Source organism: Gopherus evgoodei, chromosome 9 (genome assembly GCF_007399415.2).
Source record: "Gopherus evgoodei ecotype Sinaloan lineage chromosome 9, rGopEvg1_v1.p, whole genome shotgun sequence".
NCBI lineage: Eukaryota > Metazoa > Chordata > Testudines > Testudinidae > Gopherus > Gopherus evgoodei.
The window spans coordinates 51,462,545-51,486,847 of NC_044330.1; the positions used below are offsets into that span (position 1 = coordinate 51,462,545).

Below are 24,303 nucleotides of genomic sequence, written 5' to 3' on the forward strand. Positions count from 1 at the left end.
AGGCCCGCAACACCTGTGGCAGCACTGCTTCTGTCTCCTCCACCTGCGCCTGTAGCCAGACAGAGCACCAAAGCATGGTTGCTTCTACCCAGAAACTGTTGTGGTTTTGCAAAGACTGTAACTTGCAATTTCCACTTACTGATATCCAGGCAATGGGGGGGCATCCAATGTGAAAGGTGCCTACTGGTGGAATCTCTCAGGCAGCAGGTGGGAGAGCTACAGGAGGAGGTGGCTAGGGTTGAGGAGCATCCGTATCCACGAGCAATTCCTGGACAGTGTCCATGTGGAGACAGCTGAGGTAGCTGTCCCAGTTCACAGGACTGCTGACACACCACTGGTGGAGGAGGAGATGGCTCAGGGTGGGCACTGGCAGCTGGTTACTTCTGGCAGCGGGCAGTGTTCCACTCCTGCTGCGAACCCTCCCGCTGTGGTAATAGGTAACTGTTATGCTCTTCTTGATATAGGAGAGAAGGAATCACCCCCTATAGTAAAAGAGGAGAAGCCTCGTACCCCTAAGGCTGGGAGGTCTGCTGCCACCACTGAAAATAGGAAACATAGGGTAGTGGTGGTCGGAGACTCTCTGCTGAGGAGGATGGAGGTGCCCATCTGTTGCCCTGACATTTCATCTCGGGAGGTATGCTGCCTGCCGGGGGCCCGTATCCAAAATGTTACAGAGGCATTATCGAGGATTATCCGGCCTTCTGACTACTACCCCATGCTACTCATCCATGTGGGCACAAATGATACTGTGAGGTGTGACGCTGAGTGGATCAAGAGTGACTACAGGGCTCTGGGAGTAAGGGTGAAGGAGTTTGGAGTGCAGGTGGTATTCTCTTTGATTCTTCCTGTCAAAGGTAGGGGCCTGGGCAGAGACAGATGCATCATGGAGGTGAATGCCTGGCTGCGAAGATGGTGTCGCCAGGAGGACTTTGGCTTCCTCGACCACGGGATGCTATTTGAGGAAGGACTGCTAGGTAGAAATGGCGTTCACCTTTCGAGGAGGGGAAAGACCCTATTTGCACACAGACTGGCTAACCTAGTGAGGAGGGCTTTAAACTAGGTTCAACAGGGACAGGTGTGCAAAGCCCACAGGTAAGTGGGGAACATGAAGACCTGGCAGATGGGTCGGAAACAAGAGGGAGCGTGGGCTATAATGGCAGAGAGAAATGAGGGTCAGGGCAAAACTGGGAGGCAAGATCAAACCAGTATCTTAGATGCCTATATACAAATGCGAGAAGTATGGGTAATAAGCAGGAAGAACTGGAAGTGCTAATAAATAAGTACAACTATGACATTGTTGGAATCAGTGAAACTTGGTGGGATAATACACATGATTGGAATGTTGGTGTGGATGGGTACAGTTTGCTCAGGAAGGATAGACGGGAAAAAGGGAGGAGGTGTTGTCTTATATATTAAAAATGTACACACTTGAACTGAGGTGGAGATGGACATAGGAGACAGAAGTGTTGAGAGTCTCTGGGTTAGAATAAAAGGGGTAAAAAAACAAGGGTGATGTCGTGCTAGGAGTCTACTACAGGACACCTAGCCAGGTGGAAGAGGTGGATGAGGCTTTTTTTAAACAACTAACAAAATCATCCAAAGCCCAAGATTTGGTGGTGATGAGGGACTTCAACTATCCAGATATATGTTGGGAAAATAACACCGCGGGGCACAGACTATCCAATAAGTTCCTGGACTGCATTGCAGACTACTTTTTATTTCAGAAGGTTGAGAAAGCTGCTAGGGGGGAAGCTGTTCTAGACTTGATTTTAACAAATAGGGAGGAACTCGTTGAGAATTTGAAAGTAGAAGGAAGCTTGGGTGAAAGTGATCATGAAATCATAGAGTTTGCAATTCTAAGGAAGGGTAGAAGGGAGTACAGCAAAATAGAGACAATGGATTTCAGGAAGGCGGATTTTGGTAAGCTCAGAGAGCTGATAGGTAAGGTCCCATGGGAATCAAGACTGAGGGGAAAAACAATTGAGGAGAGTTGGCAGTTTTTCAAAGGGACGCTATTAAGGGCCCAAAAGCAATCTATTACGATGGGTAGGAAAGATAGAAAATGTGGCAAAAGACCACCTTGGCTTAACCACGAGATCTTGCGTGACCTACAAAATAAAAAGGAGTCATATAAAAAATGGAAACTAGGTCAGATTACAAAGGATGAATATAGGCAAACAACACAGGAATGCAGGGGCAAGATTAGAAAGGCAAAGGCACAAAATGAGCTCAAACTAGCTATGGGAATAAATGGAAACAAGAAGACTTTTTATCAATACATTAGAAGCAAGAGGAAGACCAAGGACAGGTAGGCCCACTGCTCAGTGAGGAGGGAGAAACAGTAACAGGAAACTTGGAAATGGCAGAGATGCTTAATGACTTCTTCATTTTGGTCTTTACTGAGAAGTCTGAAGGAATGTCTAACATAGTGAATGCTTTTGGGAAGGGGGTAGGTTTAGAAGATAAAATAAAAAAAGAGCAAGTTAAAAATCACTTAGAAAAGTTAGATGCCTGCAAGTCACCAGGGCCTGATGAAATGCATCCTAGAATACTCAAGGAGTTAATAGAGGAGGTATCTGAGCCTCTAGCTATTATCTTTGGAAAGTCATGGGAGATGGGAGAGATTCCAGAAGACTGGAAAAGGGCAAAGATAGTGCACATCTATAAAAAGGGAAATAAAAACAACCCAGGAAACTACAGACCAGTTAGTTTAACTTCTGTGCCAGGGAAGATAATGGAGCAAGTAATTAAAGAATCATCTGCAAACACTTGGAAGGTGGTGAGGTGATAGGGAATAGCCAGCATGGATTTGTAAAGAACAAATCGTGTCTGTGATGCAGTAGGGACTCTCTGTGTGGGGAGTGGGAGAGCAGGGGAGGACTTTAGGGGATGGACGATGCCAGGGCCTGTAACCTGAGCTAGGTAAGGGAGGGGAAAGGTCAACACCTTTGCCCGGGAAGGGGAACAAAGGAAGGGAGTGGCAGGAGGGAAGCAGTTTTGAGTTTGGGCTTGGGGCTGTGTGGGTGGAATTCAGGGTATCCTAGCTAGGATCCAAGCACCCTAAAAGCCCAGAAGGACTCGGTGGAGGGGTCCTGACTGTGCCTGCAAGCCCTGCTGTAACCTGTGTTCCTGTTGTCCAATAAACCTTCTGTTTTACTTGCTGGCTCAGAGTCACTATGGGTCCCAGGAAGAGGGGTGCAGGGCCGGACTCCCCCACACTCCGTGACAACTGGTGGCAGCGGCGGGAGATACTGCACCCCGTGGACGGCGCTTCCTGCAGTAAGTGACTGGGGAGCAGTAAAACGAAGGGGTGACTAACCCCTGGGAGTGTGTGCCCAGTGAGAAGGACTTTGCAGTAACAGGGTCCCCCGGGGGATTGCAGCGAGCAGTCCCAGGGGCGAAGGAGTCGGCAGCTCGACCCTGGCAGAGAGGTGGTGACCTCACGAAGGGCTGGTGCAGTAGGGGTCCCCCTGGAAACCGTGGGGAGCGGCGAGCACCCCGGCCTGTGAGTGGCCAGCAGGAAGATGTATGCCAAGCGGCGCAAGTGTGACCTGCTGGAGCTATGCAAGCAGAGGGGGTTGCGCCCGGGGAGACGCACCAAGGACCAGCTGATTGCCCAGCTGGAGCAGGGAGACCGCATGAATGAACGGAGCCCTGTCTCTGAGGGAAGCAGCCGAGCAGATGCAGCGCAGGCACCAGTGTCTGTCCCCGCTGGGAGTGGTCAGCCGGCAGACCAGGGCTTCCCGAGACCCCCCCCTTCCTAGGCGTAGGGGAAGGGCGGGGAGGAGCCCAGTATATACCGAGGGCACCGTGACACCCCCGGCCAGCAGGGGAGCCTCACGGCGAAGCTCACCCCCCAGCAGGGGATCCTCCCGGCAACGCTCGGCATCCGTGGAGCGGAGGCGGCTGGAATATGAAAGGGAGCTGAGACGGGAAGAGCTCGAGTTAAAGAGGCGAGAGCTGGAGGAGAAGGCGAACCAGCGTGAACATGAGGAGAACCAGCGTAAACATGAGGAGAACCAGCGCCAGCGTGAGTGGGAGGAGAAGGAGAACCAGCGTAAACATGAGCTGGAGCTGGCCCGGCTGGCGAGCAGTGGGGCCCTGGCTGCGGTGAGTGAGGGGGGACCCAAGCCTACAAAGAGCTTTGATAAGCACTTGCTGCCCCGGCGTAAGGAGGGGGAGGACATAGATACCTTCCTGACGGCCTTTGAGAATGCCTGCAAGCTGCACAGGGTTGACCCTGCAGACAGGATCGCAGTTCTCACCCCCTTACTGGACTCCACAGCCGTGGAGGTGTACAGCCGACTGAAAGGGGCGGAGGCAGGGGACTACGAACTGTTCAAACAGGCCCTGCTCCGCGAGTTTGGGCTGACTCCTGAGATGTATCGGAAAAAGTTCTGGAGCCAGCGTAAAACCCGTGAGGTCACATACCTACAACTGGTCAACCGGTCGCAGGGGTATGCCCGCAAGTGGACAGCTGGGGCCCAAACTAAAGAGGACCTGCTTGACCTATTCATACTGGAGCACCTGTACGAGCAGTGCCCGTCTGACCTGAGGCTGTGGTTGATGGACCAGAAGCCGGAGAACCCGCAGCATGCAGGCCAGCTGGCCGACCAATTTGTGGACAGTCGGGCAGGGGATGGCAGGGAGGAGTCTCGAAGGAGCAGGCCTGCCTCAACGCAGAGAGAGAGTCATCATGGGACCTCCCAAAGGGGGCCTATGGAGAACCCCCCCAAAAGGGGAACATCCAGCGGCAGGTCCCTCCGACCCACTCAAGGGGACCCACAAGATATGGGCTGCTATCGCTGTGGCCAACGAGGTCACATACGGGCCCAGTGTCCCAAGCTCAGGGACAGACCAAGCAGACACAACCTGCAGAAGGTGGACTGGGTAAAAACCCAATCGGAGGAGGGGCTACATTCCCAGGAAAGGGGGGTTGGCAACATGCCACCTGTGGATGCTCCAGGTTCCGGGTTTTTGGTTTACCGGGTGGGCGCGGGGCTGCCCCTCCGGAAAGAGTGCATTGTTTCCCTGGAAGTGGATGGGAGGAAGGTCACTGGATACTGGGACACGGGCGCAGAGGTGACGCTGGCCCGGCCCGAGGTGGTGGCCTCAGATCGGATGGTGCCCGACACCTACCTGACCCTGATGGGCGTGGGCGGGACCCCATTCAAGGTACCCGTGGCAAGGGTACACCTGAAATGGGGGGCCAAGGAGGGCCCCAAGGATGTGGGGGTACACCAATATTTGCCCACTGATGTGTTAATGGGAGGGGACCTTGAGGACTGGCCTAGTAACACCCAGAGTGCCCTGGTCGTGACTCGTAGTCAGAGTCGGCAAATGGCACTGCTCCCTGACAACGGGGAAGGTACTCGACCTGAGGTGCAGGACCCTAACTCAGGGAGCGGGGAACGCCCAGGGGCACGGTGCAGAGAGGCTGCGGCCTCAGACCCAGCCCGCAAGAGAGAGCCGGTCCCCATTCCTGTCCCAGCTGCTGAGTTCCAGGCCGAGTTGCAGAAAGATCCCTCCTTGCGGAAGCACAGGGACCGGGCTGACCTTAGTGCGGTACAGACCATGAGGAGAGGTTGCAAGGAGAGGTTCCTGTGGGAGAAGGGGTTCCTGTACCGAGAATGGGCTCCCCCAGGGGAAGTAGAGTCATGGGGGATCAGGAGGCAGCTGGTGGTTCCCCAGAAGTTCCGTCACAAGCTGATGTACCTAGCCCATGACATCCCTCTCGCAGGGCACCAGGGAATCCGGCGCACCAGGCAGAGGCTGCTACAGAACTTTTACTGGCCTGGGGTCTTTACCCATGTCCGACAGTACTGCCAATCCTGTGACCCCTGCCAGAGGGTGGGTAAGGCCCGGGACAAGGGGAAAGCGGCTTTGAGGCCTTTACCCATCATAGAAGAACCTTTCCAGAAGGTGGCCATGGACATAGTGGGACCCCTCAGCAAGACGACCCGGTCAGGGAAGAAATACATCCTGGTGGTGGTGGATTTTGCCACTCGCTACCCCGAGGCGGTGGCCTTGTCCTCTATCGAAGCAGACACAGTGGCAGATGCGCTGCTGACAATTTTCAGCCGGGTGGGGTTCCCCAAGGAGGTCTTAACGGACCAGGGGTCCAACTTCATGTCGGCCCTGCTCCGGTCCTTATGGCAGAAATGTGGGGTCCAGCACAACTGGGCCTCAGCGTATCACCCCCAGTCCAACGGGCTGGTAGAAAGGTTCAACGGGACGCTGAAGATGATGCTAAAAACATTTATGAACCAGCATCCGCAAGATTGGGACAAGTACTTACCTCACCTGCTATTTGCGTACAGGGAGGTACCCCAGGAATCTACTGGGTTTTCACCTTTCGAACTGTTGTATGGAAGGCGGGTGAGGGGCCCCTAGACCTGATGAGGGACGAATGGGAGGGGAAGGCCGCTCCCGAGGGAGAGTCAGTGGTGGAGTATGTCCTGACCTTCCGGGAAAGACTGGCCGAGCTCATGGGCCTGGCCAGGGAGAATCTGGCCCGAGCCCAGAGGAGGCAGAAGGTCTGGTATGACCGCACAGCACGAGCCCGTGCCTTCGCCACTGGGGATCAGGTGATGGTTCTTATTCCCGTGAGGAGAAACAAACTCCAGGCGGCCTGGGAAGGGCCCTTCAAGGTTATCAAGCAACTGAATGAGGTAAACTGTGTGGTGGAGCTGTCAAACCGGGCACATCACCGTCGGGTGTACCATGTGAACATGATGAAACCATACTATGACAGGGGGAATGTGGTGTTGGCCGTGTGTGGACATTGGGAGGGGCAGGGAGATGACCCTTTAGTGGATCTATTCCCTGAGACAAAAGCTGGTTCCCCACTGGAGGCGATTCCCCTTTCTGAGCAACTGACCCCGGGCCAGCACGCTGAGATCAGAGGGGTGCTGCATCTGTACCGACAGCTGTTTTCCAACCAGCCTGGACGCACTAATTTAACTATCCACCGGGTGGAGACTGGGTCACATGCCCCTATAAGATGCTCCCCTTTTCGGGTCACTGGTAAAACTGCCCAGGATCTTGAAAGAGAGGTCAGGGACATGCTGGCTTTGGGGGTGATCCAGCCGTCTTCCAGCCCTTGGGCCTCGCCAGTGGTGCTAGTCCCCAAGAAGGATGGGTCAATCCGGTTCTGTGTGGACTATCGAAAGCTCAATGCCATCACCGTATCTGATGCCTACCCTATGCCCAGGCCTGACAAGCTCCTAGACAAGCTGGGAGGTGCTCGGTACCTCACCACTATGGATCTTATCAAAGGCTACTGGCAAATGCCGCTGGACGCAGATGCCAGGCTGAAATCGGCCTTTATCACCCCTCTGGGGCTCTATGAGTTTCTGACCCTGCCCTTCGGCCTCAAGGGAGCGCCGGCCACCTTCCAGCACCTGGTGGATCAGCTACTGAGGGGGATGGAGAGTTTTGCTGTGGCGTATATTGACGACATCTGCGTCTTCAGCCAGACCTGGGAGGACCACATGTCCCAGGTTAAACAAGTCCTAGACCGACTCCGAAAGGCTGGGTTAACAGTAAAGGCTGAGAAGTGCAAGGTGGGGATGGCTGAAGTATCTTACCTGGGCCATCGGGTGGGGAGCGGCTGCCTGAAGCTGGAACCAGCCAAGGTGGAGGTGATCAGAGACTGGCCTGCTCCCCAAACCAAAAAGCAGGTCCAGGCCTTTATTGGGATGGCGGGGTACTATCGAAGGTTCGTGCCCCACTTTAGTGCCATAGCCGGCCCCATCACTGAACTGTGCAAAAAGGGGAAGCCAGACAAGGTGATCTGGACTGAGCAGTGCCAGGAGGCTTTCCGGGCGCTGAAGGAGGCTCTGGTTAGTGGCCCAGTTCTGGCAAACCCAGATTTTGACAAACCCTTTATGGTGTTCACTGATGTCTCAGACACGGGACTGGGGGCAGTGTTAATGCAGGAGGATGAAAAGGGGGAGAGACACCCCATCGTGTACCTGAGTAAGAAGCTGCTACCCTGGGAACAAAGCTACGCGGCCATCGAGGAGGACTTTAGGGGATGGACGATGCCAGGGCCTGTAACCTGAGCTAGGTAAGGGAGGGGAAAGGTCAACACCTTTGCCCGGGAAGGGGAACAAAGGAAGGGAGTGGCAGGAGGGAAGCAGTTTTGAGTTTGGGCTTGGGACTGTGTGGGTGGAATTCAGGGTATCCTAGCTAAGATCCAAGCACCCTGAAAGCCCAGAAGGACTTGGTGGAGGGGTCCTGACTGTGCCTGCAAGCCCTGCTGTAACCTGTGTTCCTGTTGTCCAATAAACCTTCTGTTTTACTGGCTGGCTAAGAGTCACTGTGGGTCCCAGGAAGAGGGGTGCAGGGCTGGACTCCCCACACTCCGTGACAGTGTCAAACCAATCTGATAGCTTTCTTTGATAGGATAACGAGTCTTGTGGATAAGGAAGAAGCGGTGGATGTGGTATACCTAGACGTTAGTAAGGCTTTTGATACGGTGTCGCATGATATCCTTGTCGATAAACTAGGCAAATACAATTTAGATGGGGCTACTATAAGGTGGGTGCATAACTGGCTGGATAACCGTACTCAGAGAGTAGTTATTAATGGCTCCCAATCCTGCTGGAAAGGTATAACAAGTGGGGTTTCGCAGGGTCTGTTTTGGGACCTGCTCTGTTCAATATCTTCATCAACGACTTAGATGTTGGCATAGAAAGTACGCTTATTAAGTTTGCAGACGATACCAAACTGGGAGGGATTGCAACTGCTTTGGAGGACAGGGTCAAAATTCAAAACGATCTGGACAAATTGGAGAAATGGTCTGAGGTAAACCGGATGAAGTTCAATAAAGACAAATGCAAAGTGCTCCACTTAGGAAAGAACAATCAGTTTCACACATACAGAATGGGAAGAGACTGTCTAGGAGGGAGTATGGCAGAAAGATCTAGGGGTCATAGTGGACCACAAGCTAAATATGAGTCAACAGTGTGATACTGTTGCAAAAAAAGCAAATGTGATTCTGGGATGCATTAACAGGTGTGTTGTAAACAAGACATGAGAAGTCATTCTTCCGCTCTACTCTGCGCTGGTTAGGCCTCAACTGGAGTATTGTGTCCAGTTCTGGGCACCGCATTTCAAGAAAGATGTGGAGAAATTGGAGAGAGTCCAGAGAAGAGCAACAAGAATGATTAAAGGTCTTGAGAACATGACCTATGAAGGAAGGCTGAAAGAATTGGGTTTATTTAGTTTGGAAAAGAGAAGACTGAGAGGGGACATGATAGCAGTTTTCAGGTATCTAAAAGAGTGTCATCAGGAGGAGGGAGAAAACTTGTTCACCTTAGCCTCTAATGATAGAACAAGAAGCAATGGGCTTAAACTGCAGCAAGGGAGATTTAGGTTGGACATTAGGAAAAAGTTCCTAACTGTCAGGGTAGTTAAACACTGGAATAAATTGCCTAGGGAGGTTGTGGAATCTCCCTCTCTGGAGATATTTAAGAGTAGGTTAGATAAATGTCTATCAGGGATGGTCTAGACAGTATTTGGTCCTGCCATGAGGGCAGGGGACTGGACTCGATGACCTCTCGAGGTCCCTTCCAGTCCTAGAGTCTATGAATCTATGAATCCCTGCAATCAAATGCACTGAAGCCTTTCAATAAATGTAAAGTAGGCATATTTCAATATTCCAAGTAGAAGACTGCCGGGAGAAAGTGAAGCTGAGGGTGGGTGGGTACAGCAATACCATACCAGGCCATCCTTACTTCTGCACCGCTGCCTTCAGAGCTGGGCAGCAACCCTCGCTCTCTGCTCCCCAGCTCTGAAGGATCGTGGCTGCCAGCAACATTATAGAAATAAGAGTGGCAATACCATACCATCTCATGATGCCGTACAATAGCCTTGTGACCCTCTCTTGGGTCGGGACTGCCAGTTTGAAAAGTGCTGAACTAAATGATCACAATGGTCCCTTTTGACCTTAAAGTCTACGAGTCTATGTGTGTAAATAAATATGATGGCTACAAATGTTCCTTGGAAAATTTTAATTGTTTGTTGAATAATAGAAAATCTAATTTTTAGAGGAAACTGTCCAGACTGCATCTTCCATAAAATGCCATAGTCTCCCTGTCTTGATGATGCATCCTGAGTCCCTTGGACATGGTGTGTCATGGAAATGTAGTCTTGCTAGGGAACCTTGTCCATGCAGGAGACTCTGGTCAGAAGACCCTGTTGCAGTGTTGCGGAAGAATATCTGAATCAAGCTTTTTGGATTTTTCATGTTTGAATTTTGTCAAAAAACTTTCCACTGAAATCAGACACAGCACATTCCATGATGCAATCTGCTTCTCTGGTGGAATGTCCTTGTTTGGTGAAGGCAGTTTTTAAAACCACCAGAGAAGTAGATTGCATCATGGAACAGGCTATCCAGATACCCAGGAGAACCTGCTTCAATACAGGGGGAAAAAATCCCACTAGCCACACTCCGCTAGTTGTCACCTGTCACCCCACACTAGACTTCATATGAGGTATCATCAAACAATTACAGTCTGTATTTGATGGGACCACTTTCTGATAGAAATCTTTCCCAAACCTCTTCTTCTGGCTTTCAAACAACCCCCCACCCCCAACCTCATGAAGCTTATCAGAAACAAGTTCCCCATAGACCAGGACTCACCAATTCAAAGTTACCAGATTCTGCCAGAACAACAGATGCAAAACCTGTAGACGTCTCTCCACTGCTACAATGATCAATACCATTTCAGGATCCATAGGTCTTATGCATGCCTATCACAATGTGTAGTGTATCTCATCAAATGCCCAAACAACCACTGTGTGGGTGAAATGAGACAATTACTATGCTCTCGAATGAACTCTCACAGAAAAATGATAAAAGACAAAAACACCATACCTTTCATGGGCAAATACTTTTCATAAAGCATCACTTGATGTCTGACCTCTCAGGCCTCATCCTTAAAGGAAATCTGCACAGCACCTTCAAAAGAGCCTGGGAACTTAAATTCATAACTCTGCTGAACACTAAAAACCATGGACTTAACAGAGACACTGGTTTTATGGCCACTTGTAACACACACTGCTTCCTAGTAACCCAACATTCTTCTACTTCAGAGGTGTTAATTGTATTCTTCATTTTAAGTGGTCTCTTACAACATGTGAACCATTTATGCTTAACAGTCTATCCCGCTTGTATTTATCTTTGACACCGTAGTTTCCTTCTCCAGACCTGAAGAGGAGTTCTGTGAAGCTTGAAAGCTTGTCTTTTCCATCAGCAGAAGTTGGTCCAATAAAAGATATTGTCTCATCCACTTTCTCTCTCATATCCTGGCACCAACATGATTACAACTCTGCAAACAAATATATTAACTGACATTTCCCATTTAACTATATGCCTTTAAAAATTAGAGATTCCTAGATCCCAAGCCCATTGTGATCGTCTAGTCTGACCTCCTGCATTACACAGGCCAGAAAACTTCACCAAAGCAATTCCTAGAGCAACACATCTTTTAGACAAAACATCCAATCTTGATTTAAAAATTGTCAGTGACAGAGAATACACTACAACCCTTGATAAATTGTTCCAGTGCTTGCTTACTCTCACTATTAAAAATGTATGTCTTATATTGAAATCAAGGTGATAAAAATAGTATATATCAAAGTACAATTTGTGGGGCAGAGTTCAAGTTGCGATGTGAAGAAACCTGCATTTCTTTGTAGTTCTGAAGAAAAATGTGTGTGTTTTATTATGTGGTCAGTGTAACTCTTATAATGTACTTAACTTATCTTGCTTTAAGTACTTGGGTTTTCCAAATGATGTGTTAGGCAACTTAGTTGTTGTCACTGAGCAACCTTAGCTAGCTTTTTAAACAGTATTTAATTTTTATACCAGTGGTTGATAACCTGCAGCCTGCAGGCCGCATGCGGCCAATCAGGGGAATCTGATTGTGAGCCGCAGGTTGCCCACCACTGTTTTATACTCTGCCCTCTGTTGGCTCCATATTTATTGCCTTCCCTTCTATGCCCTGTTTTACCCCATTTAAACAAAAATGATGAAAGTCTAGAAAATATGATCTATGAGGAAAGATTGAAAAAATTGGGGTGGTTTTGTCTGGAGAAGAGAAGACTGGGGAAGGCAGGAGGGAACATGCCAACGGTTTTCAAGTACATTGAAGTTTGTTACAAGAAGGAGGGTGAAGAATTGTTCTCCTTAACCTCTGAGTGTAGGGCAAGAAGCAATGGGCTTAAATTGCAACAAGGGAGATTTAGATTGGACATCAGGAAAAGCTTCCTAACTGTCAGGGTGGTTAAGCACTGGAACAAATTGCCCAGGGAGTTGTGGAATCTCCGTCATTAGAGGTTTTTAAGAATAGGTTGGACAAGCACCTGTCAGGAATGGTCTAGTTATAGCTTAGCCCTGCCTTGAGTGCAGGGGACTGGACTAGATGACTTATGAGGTCCCTTCCTGTTCTACACTTCTATGATTCTGTGATTTTCCTATAGAAAAATCCTTAATTTGTTTTAGCCATTGTGGATTTTAAACGTTTCCTTTTATTGGAGTGTTTGGATTGTTTGTAGTTATATGTTTAATGTTGTACAGCCCTCCTCCTTCCCTCCTTGAACTTCATCGAAGAAGGGACACTCTCCAAATCCTCAGATGTGAAAGTCTCTAGTATATTAACTTGTTGTATTGCATCAGCAGCTCACAAAGATTTTGAATGTGTTACTGAGCTACTTGGTGAAAAGGTCATAAGAGATGACAGAGGAGCTGACAATTGCAGTCTCTGGTATGACCGTGCAGCAGAGCACTACATGAACTTGGCGATCTTCTAACATGTGTCCCTTGCTTGTGTATTACCAGATACATGGGAAGTTCCATTTGAGGAGATCTCAGAGCTGCAGTGGCTGGGCAGTGGAGCACAAGGAGCTGTCTTCTTAGGCAAATTCCGAGCGGAGGAGGTGGCTATCAAGAAAGTGAGAGAACAGAATGAAACAGACATCAAGCACTTACGGAAGCTGAAGCATCCTAACATTATCGCCTTCAAGTAGGTCATGACTTCTGTTATCTAGATAATTACTAGAAAAGTAATAACCTGTATTTTCCCAAGAGAAGGTGTTGTTAGCCATCATGTCCTAGCCAATTGTTGAGTTCCGAGTACAGGAATTACCTTCTGGTTTATCCAATCTTCTGTAGTTAAAACTGGAAACGTATTCTGCCCCTCCTCTCTCAAATAGATATGTAGTGTTGTGGGCACTGTTAAGTGGTGTGCAACACTCCAACCTAGAGAGGTCATACTGACATTCATACACACAAAAACACAGTCCTGTGAACTTCGCACATCTACAGGAAAAGAAAAGTCCAAGGAAACTGTTGCCACAGAGATTTCCCCCTGCACAAAGCCCATGGGAAACTTTTCCTGTCCATCGGGGAGAACCTCACTACTGGGAAGAAGGCAGGCAATGCATAGAGCTGTAGTCAGGCAGAGGTGAACAGATCTGATCAGAAGAGCAATTCCTCTCCCCATTGAGTGAGTATGAGTTGCTCCTTCGTCTGTGCTCTGCAGGCTTCAGCTATGCTTAGTGAAGCTATTTAAAGACAATGGTGAGAACCAAGAACATTCAGACAAGAGAACAGGAACAGCTTCAGGTTTATGGTGAGCAGCAACAACTACCAGTACAAAATGCTCCCTTTCCAACTGGCAGCAATCGATGGGTGATGACTGAGTGAGTGGTTGGGGTGGTGCCTAATCCATGTCACTGGGGCATGCAGGTCTACCTTTATCTAGATGACAGGCATAAGAGCAGTCTTACAATTGGTGTAGCTCGCACCCTGTAGAAGGCGCATTCTCTAGTCATAACTGTCTGGGAGCGAACAAAGAAAGATCTACTGTAGTCCTTATTCAGGTTTTAAAATTCCCAGAGACTACCAAGGATTCCTCCTGGGCTGTAGCTTGCCTGCATCAGGACAGGTTCAAGGTCTCATCCTAGGAGCAGATCTTGGCAGGACAAGTTTGCAAGGCTCTGTGAAATGTGATTTGAGAGGGCTATGTGATGGTGTGCTCTCCTCAGCAGGTTGAGGACTCTCTGAGATGGCCCATACGCCAGAGAATGTCTTAAAGGACATGACCTTTTTTCCAACCTGCTCTTTAGTTAAACCCCGACTTTTCAAGGTACTTAAGCACAAGCCTAACTGTGTTATGCGAGTATCCCATGAAAGTGTGAACACTCATGGCAACTTGTGTTCTATGTTGCGCACGTGTGTTTAAATCAGAAGAGCTCTGAGGGTGCTTCTTCCTCTCTCTCACAGCAAGTGAGGAGGATTTCCTTGTCAGTGTCTATTGAGTGCTAAATCAGGGCATGGCTGATGCACTGATGGAGTGTGTGCTGTGCTGGTGTGGGCCCATCCACCTGCACATGTACTGTAGTCAGCAGCATACGTGGGGATTGGAAATGCTGCTTTTTAGGGGACAGAATGAGGTATTCTGCACACTGCATTCAGCCTGGTCTGGCAGGATGGTGTACGGACCCTTCCTAAAGCCAGAGCCTTATTGCTTCCCTCCAACAATGTTCTTGCTGCAAGGGCAGAATTTTGCCATTAAACACATCTGAATTCATGTTATCACAAAACATAAAGGCTAGAGCTCCTGCAGTGCTATCAGTCTCTACAGCCCTCGTCCTCTTAAAGGACTGGAATGAATTGTACTTGAACTAGCAACAGATCTTCTCGGAGCAGGCATAACACTAGAGTGTGCATTAAGCAAAACCACGTCTTGGAGATCTGTGGTGTAAGTAGGTAATGTATTACTGGAGTTACTTAATGGGCATGGTTAATATGCTCAGTGCTGTACAAAACATGGACACAGTTCATGTCCTAAGAAGACAAACCATATAGTACAGACAAATAATCTAAGTAGATTTTACTCCTAACTCCATTTGTTATCCAAGTGATGCTTGCAGATACTTCCCAACCTAATTTAACTTTTGCTGCAAGAGGATTTTTGAATAGTACTAAAATATATGGTGGACAGAAATGATTTCCTTACTGTGAGGTGTGTTAGTAAGAATTTAGCTCCAAATGGAGTGGAGATGAACCCTTATTCTGTTAACCTGGCTGAAAATTAATACAGGGTCCAGGTTAGAGCTGCTTCAATGTGGAATTCCTGCTGATTCAGTGGGAGCTTTTCACGTGACGCAACTGTAAAACTGAGCCCAGAGTGACTTAGTAGAAGGCAAGCCAACCAAACGAATTATGTGACAAGTTAGAAGGTGACTGCAGTGGTTGAATGAACTCAAGCCGTGTTTCTCCAAAGCGTGTCTGACAAGATATGGAATAAATATAAAACCTACTATTTTGACCTAACTTTGACGTAGGAAAACCACACAAATAAATACAAACAAACCTGAAGTAAAAATGAAGTCTAAGTCCTGATGACTGGAGATGGATCTGTTTTCTGTAATCTTAGTGGGAAGGGAGGAGGAGAAAATGTAGAGGAAATAGTAACAGAAATATTACGTTTAAGCTAATAGTGTCACATTATTAGCTGGGGGCTAATGGGGTCTCATAGAATGGAAGTTTTCTGACAGAAGGTTAGCTCTTTTCAGGCATTTTGGCAATGAACTACACTCAAGTTTGTGTTTGCTATGTGTCTGGTGTTCCAGAGCATTTACTAAGGCATGTTTTCTGTTTTCCTGTGAAGCATCGGAAGCTCCTGTCATTGCTTGACCAGGAGGCTCTGTAGTCTGATCTGGACCTGTATGGCAGTGTCTGCTTTTCCTTGCCTATATCCCTGGAGAATGAAAGTCAATACTAAGGCCTGGTCTACACTGGGGGGTGGTGTCCATGTAAGATACGCAACTTGGAATACCGTAGCTGAAGTTGACGTATCTGATTCCGACTTACCTCCCGTCCTCATGGTGTGGGATCGACAGCTGCAGCTCCACCGTCGACTCCACTACCGCCGCTTGCTCCGGTGGAGTTCAGGAGTTGACGGGGAGCGGGTTCAGGGATCGATATGTTGCGTCTCGACGAGACGCGATATATTGATCCCTGGTACTGCGGGTAGTCTGGATGTACCCTAAAACATAAAAGCCAAAGACATAAACCTACAGAGCAGTTTCTGCTTCTATAGGGAAACTTAATTTCTCCACATATGAGTCAGGTGCACAGTTGACACGTTCCAGAAAAAGAACAATGGTCTAATTTTCAAATGTGCTGAGCCCCTACAGCTCCCTGCCATGAAAGTCAGTGAGCGGTGAGCATTCAGATCACAATGGTATATTTTTGAGTTCCGAGAATCCCTTTGATACTGACTGGGTTTGATTTGCAGTAATGTGTATGGTGTTTGTGTGTGTTCTCTGACAGGGGAGTTTGCACTCAAGCCCCATGTTACTGTATTATCATGGAGTACTGCGCACATGGACAGCTCTATGAAGTGCTACGAGCTGGTCGGAAAGTCACACCTCGGCTGCTTGTGGACTGGTCCACAGGGATCGCAAGTGGAATGAATTATTTACACCTTCATAAAATCATCCACCGAGACCTCAAGTCACCAAAGTGAGTCCTTGGGTGCTTAAAACTAAAAAAGTAGATTTTTGAGTGAATTCCTCCAGCAAATGGATATCGAGCTAAATCAGGGGCCCTTAAACTGTCTCATGGTCTGGCCCATAACTTGAGAGAGATTTGTCCTGTGCTTCCTCTGATTTGTTTTTAACTGCATGGACCGTCTCTGCTCCCATTTATACTAGCAGAACATCCCTGTGGCAACTGAACCAGTTGCTTACGTGGGAACGTAATAGTAGGGAAACAAGTCTGCTAATGAGATGGCTGTTTTGCCCTTTTGAAAAAGTGAATCACTCTGTCTCCTTCTGCTCTTTATTTTGTCTGTCCTTCATGTCTTTTTTACTCTGGTCTCATCCCCTGCTCTCATGAATGTGTATCTTCCTCTTCTCCTACACCTGCTCCCCTGCTGATACTGCCCAGCTGCCTTATCTCATTCACCCTGGACATTGCTTTAGCCTCACCCTTCCTTCACTGTTTACAGCACGCGGTGTGACTGTGGTTCTGTTGTTGTATCTGTATTTGACTGTAAATGTTTTAAATGGTATGTTACATTGTTTGGGCAGTGAGGTTATTATTATTACATCACTTATTATTTTTATTGTTGCTAGTTTGAATATCAAGACAAATTTTCCAACAAATAGTTCTACATTTTCTGTAATTGTTATCTCTAATTATACTGTATGCCAGGGATTGGCAACCTTTGGCACACAGCCCACCAGGGTAAGCACCCTGGTGTGCCAGGCCGGTATGTTTACCTGCCGCATCCTCAGGTTCGGTTGATCGTGGCTACCGCTGGCCGCAATTTGCCATCCCAGGCCAATGGGGGCTGTGGGAAGTGGCGCTGGCTGAGGGATGTGATGGCTGCCACTTTCCCCAGCCCCCATTGGCTGGAGCAGTGAACCGCAGCCAATGAGAGCTGCGATTGGCCGAATCTGCGGATGTGGCAGGTAAAGAAATCAGCCCAGCCCGCCACAGTGCTTACCCTGGCATGCTGCAGGCCAAAGGTTGCTGATCCCTGCTGTATATAGTATATATCAGTATATGGCTAAGTACATCTTCCATCTTAGTAGTCATTTTGTGTTAAAACATGCATTTACAAGAAGTTTGAAAGTCCCCCAAATATAGTCAACCTTGATGTTCCCAGTTATAACTCTGTTACAGTCCCTTTACACGTGGATGGACTTTGGCCCCTAGAATTTAGAATCAGAGTTTGGAAAAAAAATCAAAATAATTTTATGGTAACTCATCTGTGAAGCTGCAGAATTATTAACCCTGTACTCTGACCCTGTCAAACAGCCTCACCAATGCTTCATACTGATTTGAAACTAAGTGTTTGCTAACAACAGCTGTTGCACTAAGATCTTGAGTGACTGTGGTTAAAATTGAGGTTTTATAAGGAAATGTTTGAGCTGCATTCCAAGAGGGTGGAGCTTTGTTTCCAGAACAGTGTAGTTTTTGGGGCAGTGGGTTTTAGCAATGATAGAAACCAGGAGCCCTTTATCAGTAGCGTTGGAGACAGACAAGCAAAAATGTTAGTGTAGATTGCTTTACTGATTTTATTTCAGCACTACCTTATTTATGATGCAAAGCAGGGAAGAGGTAATTGTGACTCCCTCCCGCGTTGGCAGAACAACTGGATCTGGTGGAGTTACACAGGAAAAAGTTGTTCTGGACAGAGGGAGAGAATTTACTGAAACTAGCAAATTCATTAAATTTACTGATCAAACTGTTTTAAAGCTTTAGTTCCTGGCTGCTAGGGTCCAGATAAACCACTAATACCTACACCCTTACTTTGCCCATTGATAACATAGGTATAGTTTATACCAGGCAGTGTTAGTAGATGACAAAGAACTTTAAGATCCACTTCTGAAAGTTGCTATGGAAGTGCAAAGCATTTTCTCATTGCTGATACCTTGTGTTTTTCCCTCTCTTTCCAGTGTATTAGTCACTCATACAGATGCAGTAAAAATTTCAGATTTTGGTACATCTAAAGAACTCAGTGATAAAAGTACAAAAATGTCCTTTGCGGGCACTGTGGCTTGGATGGCCCCAGAGGTGATACGGAATGAGCCCGTCTCTGAAAAAGTGGATATCTGGTAAGCACTTCTGTCATGTTAATTACACATCTTCACCTTCCTTTCAGCCAGTCAGATCTTCCCATTATATAGCATTATCAGCACTCTTTCCTCACCAGAAGGTCTGTCTCACTGCTCTCTACTGGATTTTCCATTCTCAGAGATGCTGCTAAGTATTATATGTAGGGTCCTACCAAATTCATGTCCATTTTGGTCAATTTCACTGTCATAGGATTTTTAAAATCATAAATTTCACGATTTCAGATATTTAAATCTGAAATTTCATGGTGGTGTAACTGTAGGGGTCCTGACCCAAAAAGGGTGCGAAGGGGTGCAAGGTTATTGTAGGGGGGATCATGGTATTGCCACCCTTAGTTCTTTGCTGCTGGCAGCAGCGCTGCCTTTAGAGCTGGGTGGCCAGAGAGCAGCGGGTGCTAGCCAGGAGCTCAGCTCTGAAGGCAGTGCCACGGCCAGCAATAGTGCAGGAAAAAGGATGGCGTGAGAAGGTATTGCCACCCTTACTTCTGCACTGCTGCCTTCAGAGCTGGGCCCTTGGCCAGCAGCTGCCGCTGTCTGGCCACCCAGCTCTGAAGGCCGCGCAGAAGTAAGGATGGCAATACCACAAACCCCTCCAATAATCTTTCAACCTTTTGGATCGGGACCCCCAGTTTGAGAAACGCTTGTCTCCCTTGTGAAATCTGTGTATTATAGAGTAAAGATACACAAAAGACCAGATTTCATGGGGGAGACCAGATTTCACGGTCCATGACACATTTTTCCTGGCTGTGAATTTTAGGGCCCTAATTATATACTCCACAATGAGGAGTGGGGCTATGAAAGCAATAAAAATTCAGTGTATGTAGATGTTTATGATGTTGAGAGATGAAGGTCCTTAGCACCTCACAGAAGTGGGCCCCCGAAACCTGTCCCTTAAAGAATTAAAACAGTGAACAAACACAGGATCATGTTCTTCTGTTCCATGCAACGTTGTTGTAGCCAGGTTGGTCCCAGGATATGAGAAAGACAAGGTGGGTGAGGTAATATCTTTTACTGGACCAGCTTCTGTTTGTGAAAGAGACAAGCTTTCGAGCTCACACAGAGCTCTTCTTCAGGTCTAGAAAATGTAGTCAGTGTGCAAGGATATGTAGAGAAAGAGATAGAAGGATGGTATTCCTTCTGGGATATAGTATTTTGGACTTTGAAACTCACTACCACATCTCTGCATCTCAGGCTAATTCTAGCTTCTGGAACGGTTATTCAGTGAGTGCTTTGTCTCTTCGTTACTTCTCTTTTGCCTTTGTACTAACCATTTTAGCATCAGTTTACTATTTTATGATGCTCTCTATGTGGTTGGTAGATGGCAGTTATAATTTACAAAAGGTAGCAAGGAATGACTTCTCCCTGGAGCCTTGGATTCATTACAGGAGAAAGGCAAATTTAGTTTTCTTACCTGTAATTTTCATTTCTTATAGTACTTGTGGCACCTTAGAGACTAACAAATTTATTTCAGCATGAGCTTTCGTGAGTTACAGCTCACTTCTTCGGATGCATAGAATGGAACACACAGACAGGAGATACATACATGTTCTCTGTATGTATAAATATCTCCTGTCTGTGTGTTCCATTCTATGCATCCGAATAAGTGAGCTGTAGCTCACGAAAGCTCATGCTGAAATAAATTTGTTAGTCTCTAAAGTGCCACAAGTTACTCCTGTTCTTTTTGCGGATATAGACTAACACGGCTGCTACTCTGAAACATTTCTTGTAGTGTGGATTGCCTGCTCTGGACAGATTCTCCTTATACTTCTCTAGCCATGATTGGCTTTAACACAATTCTCATTCATCTTTCTTCAAGTTAGGACTAGAGGGAATCTCCAGTGGAGTCTGAAATGTCCAAATAGTGGCACCTACACAGTGGCTGTGTTTGTTTCCTCACCTTCACATTGTAATAGTGGGGGCTGTTTTGTGTTTCATTAGCTTTGGAAGCATTTGTCTGCAGAGGGCATGGATAGTTCAGCAAACACGCCAGCAGGTGGAGTGTTTGCTTTAAAAAAAAAAACCCAAAGGAAATCTGTTAGCTGATTTATCATGAATACACATAAATTCTCACTTTGTCCCAAACCAAGGGAGCTCTGATCAACAATGATTACAGCTAGGAAAACTAACTTCACCATTTAGTTTACTGCAATTGGCAAGACTATGACCTTCCATTGTAGATTTTATCCATATTCCATTGTATTTTGCTCATAACTTCGTATCTTTTTGAGATTAAAAACCCAAAAAGGAGGAGGATTTGGTTTAGCTTTTCAGTGTAAAGTGAAAGTGAAAACCGATGCAACTGTGGCTAAAAGGCTAGGGCTTAGGACAGTGGCAGAGAGAGGCTGCACAAAGTGTAAACTATATCCCTGGATAACACCCTTATCTAGTTAAATATATGAACCATTCTTGAATCCATTTTCAAAATCCAAAACCAGATGTAAGCTGCTGCCCATTTTGATAACCGAACAGAAAATCTGAGTCTGTTACAGAATTTTTTCTGTGTAACTCACTGTGAGTTTGTCCTTATGTTTCTGCAACAGGTCGTTTGGGGTAGTTTTGTGGGAGCTGCTTACAGGAGAGATTCCATACAAGGATGTAGATTCCTCAGCTATCATCTGGGGAGTGGGAAGTAACAGCCTGCACCTTCCTGTCCCTTCTACCTGTCCAGATGGGTTCAAAATCCTCATGAAGCAAACATGGTAAGAGCCACTTCTCCTGCACAGACTTGGTGCTTGATCCTGCAGTCCTGGCTCTGCCAAACTCCCAATGGGGTCAGTGGAAATGGTGCCTGAGTAAGAACTGGAGGGTGGGATCCAGAGCAAAGTTCTCTTTTTAAAAAACACCACTGCTGCTGAGAGAGCAACTGTGTGCTGGTAGCACACTATGCTGCATTTGACATCCTGTGTCCCGCTGCCATGAAGCAAAATGACTTGTGACCAGTAAGGCATTGGAGTTCATACAAACAGCATGCACTTACTTATGCTGTTGATGTTGAAAGAGACAAGGGTGGTCAGAGAAAGGAACTTAGCGATGGAGAGATCAGACATGGCAGGGCCTGGGGAGGACCAGGGCAAGTGAGAGAGATGCTGGAGAGCAGCAGATCGAATGGGGAGGTGAGGGTGAAGAGGCAGGTGGCCAAAGGCTCATCCTGACCATGGCTGAGTACAGGAGAACCAGGAGTCACTCAGAGAGGACTGTGGATCTGGAGCTGGGTGAGTGGTATGGAACAGCTGCGTGGAGGGTGGGAAGAGAGGAGAGTTGAGTGGAGTGCTGTTCAGAAGAGGAAGAGGGGAGAATTGGAAGCAATAGGAACAAAGGAGGAGGAACCCAGTTCCCAGCCTTGGCATGGTTCTAGGTGGCGAAAGAGGAGAGACTGCGATCTGCAGGAGGGGCAGTCTGGTCTCTGTTTCTGCTGGGAACTGGAGAGGTGCACCTTCTCTGTGCTGTAGCTAATTATCTGTGTCAATTTGAGGATGATGCTGCCTCTTGGCTCCCTGATCCATATTATTTCTGCACTCAGGACACCTTCTCAAGCCCCTCCCTGAAAATTCTGCAGTCTGAGGGTGAAAATATCCAAATTAGCAAGAATGTTTAAGAGCTTGGAAGCCCCAGCAATCTTGTCTGACTCTGTCCCATCTATGTTAGCTATCATGTCTCCCCTCTTTCTGGTCCTTTGTATGGGGAATCATCATTGAGTAGGTGTGTTCCAGTGGGGTCGCACAACGCTCAGTTCTTGGCCTTACACTGTTTAAGATTTTTATCAATGACCCAGAAGAAAAACAAAATCATCACTGATAAAGTTTGCAGACGCAAAAATTGGGGGAGTGATAAATGATACACTGATACAGAGTGATCTAGATCATTTGGTAAACTGGGCACAGGCGAACAGTATGTGTGTTGATATGGCTGAATGTGTACATCTAGGAACAAAGAATGTAGGCTACGCTTGCAGGATGGGGGACTCTATCCTGGGAGGCTGTGACTCCGATAAAGATTTGGGTCATGGTGGATAATCAGGTGAATAGGAGCTCCCAGTGCGATGCTCTGGCACAAAGAGCTAATGCGATTCTGGGCTGCATAAACAAGGGGATCTCGAGTAGGAGTAGAGAGGTTTTATTACCTCTATATTTGTCACTGCTGCTGGAATCCTGCATCCAGTTCTTGTGCTCACGATTCAAAGAGGATGTTGGTAAATTGAAGAGGGTTCAGAGAAGAGCCTGAGAATGATTAAAGGATTAGAAAACCTGCCTTATGGTGATAGACTCAAGGAGCTCAATCTATTTAGCTTAACAAAAAAAAAAAGTTAAGAGTGACTTGATCAGGGTGTATAAAGACCTAAATGGGAAACAAATATTTGACAATGGGCTCTTCAGTCTAGCAGACAAAGGTATAAAATGATCCAGTAACTGGAAGTTGAAGCTAGCCAAATTCAGACTGGAAATAAGCTGTAAATTTTTTCACAGTGAGAGTAATTAACCACTGGAACAATTTACCAAGGGTTGTGGTGGATTCTCCATCACCAGCCATTTTTAAATTACGACTGGATGTTTTTCTAAAAGAAATGCTTTAGGAATGTCTTTGGGGAAGGTCTATGTCCTGTGTTATACAGGAGGTGAGACTAGATGATCTCAATGGTCCCTGGAATCTGTTAATCCATTAATATAATCCTGGCAAATTCTTTTTCATCTGTTGGCTCTACAGCTACCAGCTCTTGGAGCAGTACGGTCTATGAGCTGTTCGTTAGTTAAGAATTGCATACCTCCTCATGTGCACAGAAACCTCTCTATTTGACATGCAGACAGATCCACCTATTTTTTGACCTGCATCTCATACCTGCAAGTTTGACATCAAGTTTTCCCAAGGAAATATGTTTTTATTGGGGACCTAGCTGCTTCTGTCAAAATGGCTGGTCATGAGCTAGTTATCGAGATAATCCAGCTGCATGCTGGACTGGGGACTTTACCCATGTGGTTGTGGGTCATGTTCTCCCTCTTGCCAGGTTACGGAGCTCAAGATCTTGTTCTTAGGAAGGGCATTAATGCTGAGTCTTCATCCTTCAGGCTCAATAATGGCAGGGAATCCCTAAGGGGAGTGGAATATTAAAGAATACCTTGATTCTCCTACATTAGCCAAGATGAGCAGCCATCCGTTCTGGCTAGTATACTAGGAAAATGAGGAAGAAACCATGCTGTGATGCTGACTATTCTTCACTACCTGTAATTTTCAAGAGGTGCTCTAAATATGTCAGTCACAGATTGAGAAACTCAAGGGACACCTGGCTGAAATCTAGTCGGTTTCACCAAATGAGTTAGAGTAGATTCATTTTCTGCCTGCCTTGAGCCACCTGCTGACGTTTGTGATTCTTACAATCACAGTTTCCTGTTTTTACAAATGTTCTCTCTGCCCTGTTGTTGTAGAAGGGAAGACTGACTACAGTGCAACAGTGAAAGGGCTTACACACAGCAAGCTGTCACGTGCTCCAAGGAAACACACTGGGTGGGAAAGAGAATTTTTTACTCTGCTCTTTTCCAGCTACAGCAATCTAAGGCCTGGTCTACACTGGGGGGAGAGGATGGGGGGGTCAATCTAACTTATGCAACTTCAGCTACGTGAATAAGGTAGCTGAAGTCAATGTACTTA

General features: G+C 47.1%; 1 protein-coding gene across 3 annotated transcripts in view; it reads left to right on the forward strand.

Annotated features, from left to right (window-relative positions):
* MAP3K13 (mitogen-activated protein kinase kinase kinase 13) overlaps positions 1-24,303 on the forward strand; it is a 159,989-nt gene that overhangs the window by 111,131 nt on the left and 24,555 nt on the right. For all 3 annotated transcript variants that reach the window (XM_030576405.1, XM_030576404.1, XM_030576406.1), the window contains 4 exons: positions 12,851-13,034; positions 16,352-16,543; positions 18,487-18,645; positions 21,204-21,362. In XM_030576405.1, coding sequence (XP_030432265.1) covers positions 12,851-13,034; positions 16,352-16,543; positions 18,487-18,645; positions 21,204-21,362 — 694 coding nt within the window. The remainder of the gene's footprint in view (positions 1-12,850; positions 13,035-16,351; positions 16,544-18,486; positions 18,646-21,203; positions 21,363-24,303) is intronic.